We start from the raw sequence: 12,084 nt of genomic DNA, 5'->3' as shown, positions 1-12,084 counted from the left end.
AAGCAGTCTGCTCCTTGGAAGCAGACCCTCAACCTTAGAGTCTGCACTCTCTCGCAGCTAGAGATGCCCTATGATTGGGGTCCTCAGCAGCACCAAAAAAAAAACTTGCAAACAGTAAGCAAAAACTGAATTTAATTGAAAAATAAGCACAGGCAGAAAAGACAGGCTCCTACCATCTCACTTGTAGAGAGACAACTGAGGAATTGGAGGACAGACCAGAGAGATGGGAGGCAGAGCCAAAGAATTCTAATGAGGCTCTCTACAAGAATCGTCGCGAGAATGGTTTGACTACCCGAAGGTTCAGGAATAATGTATCTGTCGCTCTAGAGATAGGCAATGTGAGGAAACATGGTCCCAGTTTGCAGTGTGTTATGCTGGCCAGACTGGATATATGGAACAAAGAGAATGAAAGAGTTAACTGTTCTAGGAATGAGAGAGTTTAAGTTCATATTTAAATTCTGGAGGCAAGTTTACTTTGAGCTGTCATTTACAGTGGATGCAATCTACTCAAAAGCCAGCTTATGTGAGCGTACCTTTGGTTCATCTGGAGAAGAAATTTTATGTTATATGCTATACACTTTCCCCTCCCCATTCGCGGTTTCCCTACTCGCGATTTCACATAATCGCAATTTTTTTTTTTTTGGGGGGGGGGAGAAGGAAAAAACAAAACATATAAGACGTTCAGAAAAGAAATAAAAACCACACTTTTCAAGAAATTCCTAAAATAGATATAACAACACGACCACTAAAAGCCCTCAAGATCTTCACTACCTCTCCAGCTATTCTCTACAATTCATATAATTCTGTAATTCTGTAACTCTGTAATTCTTTTATTCATTGTAATTCTGTCCTTAAACTAACCTTTTGTAATCCGCCTTGAACCGCAAGGTAATGGCGGAATAGAAATCCCTAATGTAATGTAATGTAATGTAATGTAATATTTTTGTCTTCCCCCCGGCATCCCGGCCTTACCTGGTGGTCTAGCTGGTTTTCGGGGCAGTAGCGATCTTCCTACTTTCCTGCCCCGTGCAGATAGCCATTAGGAAATGGCTGTGGGGAGTTCCCATAGTCTCTCGAGAGACTACGCGAATAAGGAGGGAGAAGTGTATGTTTCAATAAATTTAAAAAAACTAAACATTTTCTAAACCACATTCTTTTTTGTCAAGCATCTGTTTGATAGGAAAGCTTTGAAAAATATAATTATAGTTTGTTATAACATGAGCAACACATGTATTGGTCTTGCTTACCCTCCCTCATCTGTTTGCTTATGCACATGGGCCAACAGGTCTGCAGCTCTGCCAGTCCCCTCACAGACTACTACCGGTACAGGAGGGCTTTCCTTTAGGTACTCCAATACTGTGAGGATGACATTGGGACCTCCTTCAAATATAAGTGCCACCACAGGTACACATTGACCAATTCCTAGAGAAAATGATTGATTTGGTTATATGTAGATAGAACACAGGTCAGAGGATTTAGAGGGCAGATGATTCTGAAACAATAACAGCATGACAAATATAAATTATTTCAGTTTCAAAACTATGGTGGTACTTTTTCATTTCTGAATTGGTTGTTTGTTTTGGGGTTTTTTTTAGATCAATTTACTTTTTTTTTTAAATTCTTTATTCGTTTTTAAACTTTCATCAAGTGTACAAGAATAATAATAAACACTATTAATTAGATCATTTGAACATCTTATCATTGTATCTTATAAATATAAATGCAACCCTCCCCCCACCCTCCTTCTAAGGCCATTATTCGTTATAAGATCATAAACCCTCCCATTAAACCCTTCCCCTCTTTCATCACTAAGTGGTGTATAATTAATAGAAAAATGGCATTTAATCATGACAAAAAGATGTTAATGGCTCCCATATTTTTATAAAACTTTTATACTTTCCATTCTGTACCGCCAATGATCTTTCCATTCTATAAAAGTGACACAACAAATTCCACCAGAAATTAAAATTAAGTCTTTCCAATTATTAGTAATATGTTGGATGGCAACTCCTGTCATGATCAATAAAAGTTTATTGTTACTCAATGATATCTGACTCTTACTCGATGATATCTGACTTTTAGATCAATTTACAAGAGTAATATAAATGATAGGTTACAATATTGGCTGCAACTCATTATCTATCCTTCAAAAATTGATATCATGCTGAATCTTGAAATATCCACTTAGTACTTGCGTAAACAGTAAGCCTAGCATGACAAATGTAGATTATTTCAGTTTCAAAACAACGGTAATACTTTGGCTGCAACTACATACCATTACTCATTATCTATCCTTCAAAAATTGACATCACGCTGAATCTTGATATATCCACCTAGTATCTGCGTAAACAGTAAGCTTTGCATACACAAATATTAAATTATGACGACTTTTCATGTCCACAATCTTACCTCACTTCATAACATTACCTGCAAATGCAACAAGAGTAATCAAAAAAGATGAATCAATATACTGCTACCTCATGGAAGAAAGAATATAATACACAAATTTAAAGTATAAGCTCTTTATAGTTATGTTTCACAAATGAGGTAAGCTAAACACCAAAAAAACATGTTATGACATCCAAAGAATGAATCAGACCACACGTTTGCATCAACTATGGAATGGTACAAGCGAATGCATATCTCATTTTTGCCCTAAAACTATATTCTGTTACTCCTGATACATGCAAGACAATTACCTAACATGAGTATTTCTCACGTCAAAGCGAGTAAAGCAGCCATCAAGCCTCAAGGTTTCAACCAAGACTACAAAGTAAATAAATGCAGAATAAGGCTACTGTAGAAATAACAATGATTATGTCAGATATCATTCTGATAAGAATATACAGACATGAAATGAGCTGGAATCAAGTAGAAAAGAGATACTGTAAATCAGAAGTCCTTTAAATATATTCAGAAAGTCAGTACAGATGTGGACATAACCTTTGATTGCTATAGTTAGTAGCTGGATCTGTCTGGTAAGGTGAAGTCCTAGAAGAAATGGAGGTGCTCATGTTTGAGGCCAGGCTCCAGCAACAGTTTGTCTGACACGAGAAGAGAGGTTTACTAGTATTGTACAAACTACTTAGCGGATCCTGTATCTATCCAAGACGGAGGAATATTGAACTGGAAGATGACAAAAACACTGTCCTGGAGTGAATGGCCTTACAGAAAAGACCAGAACTGAACCTTGCCACATCATCTTCCAAAGAAAACTGAAAACCTATCTGTTCGATACTTAATCTCCTTTACCCTCTCTCTTCTCCCTTTCCCTTCCTCCTCTCTCTCCCTCCTCTTTCTCTCCCCTCTTAGCTCTCTTTACAGTCACCTTGAGCCTGTATAGGTATGAGCGATGCACAAATACAAGATTAGATTAGATATATCACAAGAGGTTATGTTCTTATCACTGGAAGCTGGGATATATCCCTTAGTAGCAAGTACAAAGAATTGAACAGACTGGTGTTTTTCTTTTATTACCTAATATAAACAACTCTTACTAATTTGATCATACTTCTGAATTAAAATACATCTTTCTACTGTAACGTGTAATACTCAATAACTTGCTAAGGTCTAGGGAATTAAGAATATACATACGAGTACAGTGCTGGACAGACTTTATGGTCTGTGTCCAGTAAATAAGGGTTCATAGTCAGTCGCGCGCGAGACACCAGCGCGCCGACAATGGAGGGCAGACAATTCAGCGCAAGACACCAGTGCGCCGTGGGAAAACTTAGTTTTAAAGAGCACTGAAGCGGGGTGTGAGTGGGGAAACTTTATTGCATAGTGTTCGCGCTGCTGTTGGGGGGGTGTTTGGACCCCACCATTAGAGAAAAACAGAACTTTTCCAATTTTTTTCGGGAAAAGTTCCGTTTTCTCTATAAAGTGGGAGGTTGCACCCCCTGCACCCCCTAACGGCAGCGCGAACAGTATGCACCCCCCACGTCGGAGCTCTTTAAAACTAAGTTTTCCCGTGGCACGCTTGTGTCTTGCGCCAAATCGTCAGCGCGCTGGTGTCTGGCACGCGATGGTCCCGTCACCTAAATAAGATGATTTGGATAGGCTGGAGTGGGCCTCAATGGTAACTCCAGTAGCTGGAACTTAAGGACAGTGCCAGGTGGACTTTTGTACTCTATGTCTCAGAAATGCCAGACAATTTAATCATGAATTAATAATGAGTGTGATTGTTGCGCGGGCTGGATGGACTGGTCAGGTCTTTATCCAATATCATTTATTGTGCTACCTGAATTATTGTATTGATTAACAATATTTTTTGTTCAATATTTAAAATTAGCTAAAACAGTAAATACCATTGTCTAAGGCAAGATGCAAGGTCATGAAATGACTAGTTCAATAACGCTGTAAACCCAAAAGGAGTGGAGAAATAACATAATGGTTAGATCAGTGAGCTGCGAATCAGAGAAACCAAGATTCAATTCCCACTCTTCTCTTTGGCAAGTCACCGGTGTCGGTATCAATGTAGGCTGTTGTCAGATCCCAAATCTCCTGCCATGATCGGTCAAACTAAAAAGCTTTTTGCATTGGAGGAGTTGACCTTTCAGTGTCCTCTTTTGCAAAGGGCACAAAGAATGTCTCAGTGGTCAGGACCTAGACACTGAATACATTAGTTATGGGATCGGGGCCTGAAATTGTCCAATTACATCAAGTACATTTCTTGAAGCCCCCTCGGTATCTTCTTTGATATGGAGGGAAAAATGGCTGATACGAAGTCAAAGGGGAGCTCAAGTAAAAAGTATACCAAGAAATAGCAATGCTCCCTGGGGCAAAAAAGGGTCTTGAAGTAGTCCAAAGGCCAAAAAATGAAAAACTGACCGAATTGAACCAAACTCAAGGAAAATACAAACAGAACCCCAAAAAGATGCAGAATCATAAGGAAAAAGACAAACGAATATCAGGAAAGCACAAAAACTACTTAAGTTTGACGCACTGAGGAGAAACCAAATACACAGCTTCTCAGCTCAACGGAAAACTAAGAACTGTTGGTCCTATGAGCCAATGTCCAACAGGAAGGCACTGCACATGCGTGGTATGGGCACTGCTTAAAGATTTAAAGTGACAGTGCACTTGGCAGTATCCGTACTGAGTTCTGTGGATGACTTCATCCACATGTGAGACTATTGTGTCTGCTTGTTCTCAGAGAAGAAAAACACAAGAAAACATTTGTTTGGTAAAGATGTGCTCCTTTCCCTTTAACGAGGGCTTGATGGAAGTATTAACTAGCCGCCATCTTGTTGGAATATTTATTTCTATCTCTATCTCTGTCTTTATATTTTTATCTTTACTTTTACATAAATTGTTTCTTCAGGTACTTTAGTTAGATTGTGAGCTTTTGGGACAGTTAGGGAATTCCCAAGTACCTATCTTATTTATTTTTATTTATTGTATCTTTTAATACATCATTTTTGTAAACCGCTTAGAAACCTCACGTTTATTAGCGGTATATAAGAATTAAATTAAATTTTAAAAAAAATTAATGTAAATGGTATGTTTTTGATTATTTATTTATTTCCACATCTTGTATGTTTATGGATATAATTATGAAAATTCTATAAAAAAAACAAACAACACCCCCAAAACAAGAAAACATTTCTGTGTGATGAACAGAGTACAGCTTATTATACTTGTTGGTGGGTTCTTCAAAATAAAATTCAGGGTTTTTTCATATTTTTGTAGGTTCAAATAACTGATTTAGTTTAATACCGAATGATTTTTTTCTTCCTTTCTCACATTACTACTGCACTTGACTTCTCATCTCTTAAGATCCAAGTATCTTACAGCACTCCGTCAATCTTGTCTGATCTACAATGTGCAAATCTCAGTTGGAAATAAAAACCTACTGGTAAAGTGCAGGAATATGCGTTATCAACTTGGCAATAAGGTTGATGGCCTTTCCAAAATAAGCACATGCCCAAAGCTGCATCTATTTTGTGGAATGTTTATACCCTTTTCCTCATTAAGTATGCATAACTTTAAAAACTTAAAAAAAATATAAAAACACAAAAAACTACCACAAGTGCAAAAAGGACATGGCGGTACTTGAGGGAGTCCAGAGAAGAGCAACAAAGTTGATAAAGGGTATGGAAAACTTCTCATATGCTGACAGATTGGAAATGCTGGGGCTATTCTCCCTGGAAAAGCGGAGACTTAGGGGAGACATGATAGAAACCTTCAAAATCATGAAGGGTATAGAGAAGGTAGACAGGGACAAATTCTTCAGGCTGTGGGGAGCTACAAGCACAAGGGGGCACTCGGAGAAATTGAAAAAGGACAGGTTTAGAACAAATGCTAGGAGGTTCTTCTTCACTCAGAGGGTGGTGGACACATGGAACGCGCTCCCGGAGGCTGTAATAGGCCAGAGCACGCTACAGGGGTTCAAGGAGGGTCTAGATAGGTTCCTAAAAGAAAAGGGGATTGAGGAGTACAGATAGAAGTAGAGGTAGGTTATAGGATTAGACAGAAACCACTTCACAGGTCACGGACCTGATGGGCCGCCGCGGGAGCGGGCCGCTGGGCGCGATGGACCTCTGGTCTGACCCAGTGGAGGCAACTTCTTATGTTCTTAAAGTACATCACTTACTCGCATGAATCCGTTGTAGATTGATCATTTTTTCCAATTCTCTTCTCAGATTCACTTCTGCACCATACTTTCCAACTGTTCCATCGTCCACCAGAATAAAATGCGAATGGTGGTTGTTTAGGACATTTAGCTTACTTAGCGGGTTTAACAAGGTTTGATATGGAGCGATAACCTATGTGAAACACAACAAAATTAAATTTAGTAACTCATATTGCAAAGGATCTTTTGACAAGAGAAGCATGAAGAGAGAAATTGCATGGTCTCTTACATCTCTTCCAATGAGGTCATTTCTGTTTTCAATCACACCCCATGGGGCTATTCCAATAGTGCAAATTTTTCGAGATGACCTTGAAGCATGTTCTTTGAGTGCATCACCAACATGTTTTGCAACACCTATACCCAAAACAAGAGAGACTTGCATGGTCATGCAATTAAACGTTATACTAAAAAGCAGATATGCAAGCCACATTTCTCAAAGTCCAATTTATCCATTTCATGGTTTAACTTTAAATGCCTTCTGCCCTGAGCTTAAGTTGCGCTAAAGATGCAAGAAGGTAACAGTACAGATTTAAAATTTGGTATTGTACTATTTTTTTAAACCTGCAATTATAAATGCTGTGGATGTCTAAAGAGGTGCTAGCAAAAATTTAAATACTTCATCAAAAGAAAGGGTCGGTTCACCATTCACGGAGCCATGGCACTCAATTCCAACATCAACTTCATTTAAGCTGGACATTTAAAGAAGCAGGAAGAAACGGCTGCCCTTTCTCCAAAGGAAAAAAATGGATTTCAGTAGCCATGGTTATTTGCTACTGAAACTACAACAAAAACCTTTTTTGAGTATTTTTTTTTTTTTTTTTTTAAGATTTCAAAATTCAGCTGTGAAAATTTGCACAATGCAGAAAGCACAGTCTGCACCTATCTAAACCTAAATATTATCCTCATAAAAACTGATAACTACCTGATAACTGAGAAGAGGAGGTTCTTTCTAAAATAAATAAATAAATCACTGTGGGATTCTTGTTCAAAGCAGTCTGTGAAGGGAAGCAGTCTCAGGGGCCCTTTTACTAAGCTGAACTAGTAAATAGGCTTACGTGGGTCTTTCTAATATAGACATAAAACAGGCATTTTTCTGTTTATTAAATTTCTGACCATGCATTAAATATTAGCATTACTGCCCAACTATTTTTAAAAAATTAATGCAGGAGCACTTACCGCCTCCTATTTAAGAGGCACTAAGGGCTCTTGCGTTATGAATGAGCTAACCAGTTAAGAGTGCCAGTAATATCAGTGCACTAGCTGAATGGCACTTCCATACCCATTCTCCAAACCTGAAACACTCCCTCCAGAAGACACTTTGCAATATCCAGTATTGCTGTCCGATTCACAATTCGAATCGATTCAATGACCGATCCTTCCCCCGTGCCTTTCTAAAGCAGGAGTGGCAGCGCTGCCTCTTGCTGGCCATCTGCTGCCGCTCCTGCTTGAGTGGGGAGGGTCAGTCAGAAAGGCCCGCATGTTTCCCAAGCTTCCCCGCTCTTACTTTAAGCCAATACAGCACTTTCTCTCTGCTACGATCCCGCACCTCCTCTGACATCAGGATCACCTGCGATCCTGCAGGCTACCGTATTAGCTTAAGGCAAAAGCGGGGAAGCTGGGGGAGCAGGACTTCGTGGGGGGGGAGGCAGGCCTTCACGGGGGGGGGGCAGTATAACACATTTTCTATACTCGTATGAAGATTTGAGATATGTCTGCCAGGCCTGTGCAGAGGGAGGAGGAGGAAGGGGTAAGAAAGAGTAAGAGAAGAGAAGGGAGATGCTAGACTTGGGGTGAAGTGAAGGGAAGAGAGAGACCAAACCAAAAAGAGGGGGAGGAAAGCAGAGGAGAGGTGCTGGACTAATGGAGAGAGGGAGAGAGGAATGCAAGACCACAAGGGGAAGGGTACAAGAGGGACAGATACTGCTCCAAAGTAGGTGGGCAGGGTGCAGGATGGCAAGAGAGATAGTAGGAGAAAGCCTGTACCTGGGGAAGGGGAAACAGGAGGTAAGGAAGAGAAAGAAGAAGCTGGATATTGAGAGAGACATGAAACAGAAACAAGATGCTGGGCATGGAGGGAGCATAGGAACAGGGACATATAGGGGACACTACTGGAGAGGAAAATAGGGACAGGGACACAGAAGAGAGATGCTAGATGAAAGGATAGTTGAGAAAAGGAGAGATGGTGGGATCCATCGCTGCAGGTGTGGGGGGATGGAGATGAAAAAAAGGAAAGATGCCAGACCTCCGGGGGAGGAAAGGGAAATAGAAGGGGAGGACAGATGGATGGTTAGCAAGGAGAAAGAAGAAAGGAGAGCCTGATCAGAAGACAACCAGAGCCTGGGACCAACAAGATTTGAAAAATGACCAGATAACAAAAGGTAGGAAAAATAATTTTATTTTCTGTTTTGTGATTACAATATGTCAGATTTGAAATGTGTATCCTTCCAGAGCTGGTGTTAGATCGCGAACGTGAGCTAGGATTTAACAGAGAGAGGAAAAGTCTTTTTTGTTTGTTTATTTTGTTTACACCACAGGACCAGTGTGGGTAGGAGAGGGCAAAGGGGGTGAAGAGGCTATAAAATAAACCCACCAGGATGTTTGGAAAAAACCACCCAATTGGGCAAGAAAATCGAATCGAATCGAAAAATCGATTCAATAGGCTGAATCGAATCAATAATTTTTTTTTTCCTGAATCAGGCAGCACTAATATCCAGTCAATAGAAAGTGTTTAGCATGATTAACACTCTTGTCCCTCCATAAGGTTATAAAAACAATACTGTTTTTAATTCCTCCTTTAAAAGTTCTTGCCTAAAAGTAGTAAAATTTGTTAGTTTGTGGTCCAACCTTTTGGCTTCCCCGGGCCGCATTGGAAGAAAAAAATTGTCTGGGGCCACACAAACATTTAACGCTGATGATCAAAAAAAAGGTCGAGCAAGTCCCACATTTGCAATCACTAATATAGAAGATGTATATATCAAACATATGAGTTGATATTGTGAGTTTTATTTTTTAAACTGCTTAGAATTTGTAGATTTGCAGTCTATAAATACTGTAAATGAACACTTTAGCACATCCTGCGTTTAGTATGTGTTGGTGCTAAACAGTCTTTCCCTGTAGTGAACAAACAGCACTTGAGGTATGATTAATAAAGAATTGTCTCATTCGATGCCTTAGGAATTTCCTTCCCTTTTAAATCAAAGAAAGATTAGGTTCTTACCTCAGTAATCTTTCTTGTAGATGTTTCTAGTGGTCTTGAATGCTAGGGTCTTGTATCTAAACCAGCAAGCTGCTTGCAGAAAACTGTCAATCATGTTTTCCAAATCCACCTCCTTCTCAGGGAGCTGCTCCTGTCCCCTCAGTTTGTACAAAAGCAATCAAATAGAGCTCTAAAAGACAGGAAGAAGAAAAATGGGGAAGAATCCCCGACACAACAATTTTGTTCTGTAACAAACATTAACATTGGAGCATTCAAACTTGTGCAACCAGCACCAATGATGTATAGAGCTCGTAGCTATTCACATGACCTGCTAACAAGCAGAGACAAATCATACTGTGTGGTCATGATGATTTACCTAGCACAACTACATCAGCGTGTATCATTCTCTTACTTGCATTTCAGAAGATTAATGACAATTATTTAGCAAATTCTGAAAATTAATATTGTATGGTTTTAACTGATTGTAAATTCAACAGTTAACGTACTGTAAATCATATAGGATCATGAGGTATCTGCGATTCATAATAAAGCTTTATGTTTATGTTATGTTATGGGTTTTTCCTCAGCTCATCTGAAAGAGAAAATTCTTCCAATCCAGATTGATCCTCGAGCAGAGCATAACATAAGAATTGCTCCTGCTGGGTCAGACCAGTGGTCCATCGTGCCCAGCAGTCTGCTCCCGCGGCGCCCTTAGGTCAAAGACCAGTGTCCTAATTGAGCCTAGCCTTACCTGCATATGTTCTGGTTCAGCAGTAACTTGTCTAACTTTGTCTTGAGTCCCTGGAGGGTGTTTTCCCCTATAACAGCCTCAGGAAGAACGTTCCAGTTTTCCACCACTCTCTGGGTGAAGAAGAACTTCCTTATGTTTGTACGGAATCTATTCCCTTTTAACTTTAAAGAGAGCCCTCTCTTTCTCTACTAAGTCTATTCCCTTCATTATCGATCATGTCCCCTCTCTGTCTCCTCTTTTCAAGGGAGAAGAGGCCCAGTTTCTCTAATCTCTCACTGTACAGCAACTCCTCCAGCCCCTTAACCATTTTAGTCGCTCTTCTCTGGACCCTTCCGAGTAGTCCAATGTCCTTCTTCATGTACGGTGACCAGTGCTGGACATAGTATTCCAGGCGAGGGCATACCATGGCCCGGTACAGCGGCATTATAACCTTTCTCTGATCTGTTTGTGATCCCCTTCTTAATCATTCCTAGCATTCTGTTTGCCCCTTTTTGCCACCACCGCACATTGCGCGGACAGCTTCATTAACAAGTCTCTTTTCTGGGGGGGTCTCGCCGAGTACTGCACCGGACATCCTGTATGTGTGTATAAGGTTTTTGTTACCGACATGCATCACCTTACACTTATCCACGTTAAGCCTTATTTGCCAAGTTGCGGCCCATTCCTCAAACGTGTTTATGCCACGTTGCAGGTCTTTGCAATCCTTCTGTGTCGTCTGTAAATTTAATCACCTCGCTCGTCGTACCAATTTCCAGGTCGTTTATAAATATGTTGAAGAGCACGGGCCCCTGCGGCACTCCACTCGTGACACTTTTCCAGTCTGAGTCTGTTTCCTATCCGCCAACCAGTTTTTAATCCATGCGAGTATATCACCATGGCTCGCAATTTTTTGAAGTAGTCATTCATGCGGGACTTTGTCTAACACCTTCTGAAAATCCAGATATACAATGTAGACCAGCAGGCAAAATCCATATACAATAAAATCACATAGGACCATGAGGTATCTGCTATTCATAAATAAAGATTTATATTTATGTTATGGGTTTTTTTCCTCAGCTCATTTGAGAGAGAAAATTCTTCCAATACAGATTGATCCTCAGGCAGAAGGCAGGCAAATCTTCCCAATAGGCTTCAATAGCCTTACTCACTGTGCCAAGTGGTGCCTGCCTGCTTCAGTATAGGATTTCAGTTGGAATTAAAGGGAGAAGAAATCTGCCTCACAGATTCACTGGACGAACCTGGTCTTTTAGCTGCCAGTCGGACAGAGGTTGGAACTGAACCTCAACTTCCAGAAAACCATGCCATGAAAGGTGGGGGGGGCACACAGTTGGCTCACTGTTAGTCCCTGCTGAGCTGGGAAGGAGCAAACACAGCCTGCGCTCAAGCTCCTGACTGAATCAGGGATGCGAGCAGCTAAGTTCTAAAAAATTTCAACAGGCTGGCTAGCTAGGTGTCCCCAAGGGGCTGATCCTGCTAGTAGTAAACTTCTACCATGCAAATGGG

The 12,084-nt window shown here is 40.4% G+C and overlaps 1 protein-coding gene across 1 annotated transcript in view; it reads right to left on the bottom strand.

Moving 5' to 3' along the window:
* Positions 1-12,084, bottom strand: part of TRPM7 (transient receptor potential cation channel subfamily M member 7) — a 190,791-nt gene that overhangs the window by 124,877 nt on the left and 53,830 nt on the right. The window contains exons 6-8 of the mRNA XM_033919897.1: positions 6,864-6,988; positions 6,596-6,767; positions 1,248-1,422 (exon numbers count right to left, since the gene is read on the bottom strand). Of these exons, the coding sequence (XP_033775788.1) occupies positions 1,248-1,422; positions 6,596-6,767; positions 6,864-6,988 (472 nt within the window). The remainder of the gene's footprint in view (positions 1-1,247; positions 1,423-6,595; positions 6,768-6,863; positions 6,989-12,084) is intronic.

Source organism: Geotrypetes seraphini, chromosome 14 (assembly GCF_902459505.1).
Source record: "Geotrypetes seraphini chromosome 14, aGeoSer1.1, whole genome shotgun sequence".
NCBI lineage: Eukaryota > Metazoa > Chordata > Amphibia > Gymnophiona > Dermophiidae > Geotrypetes > Geotrypetes seraphini.
This window is presented reverse-complemented; position numbering and strand designations above follow the sequence as displayed.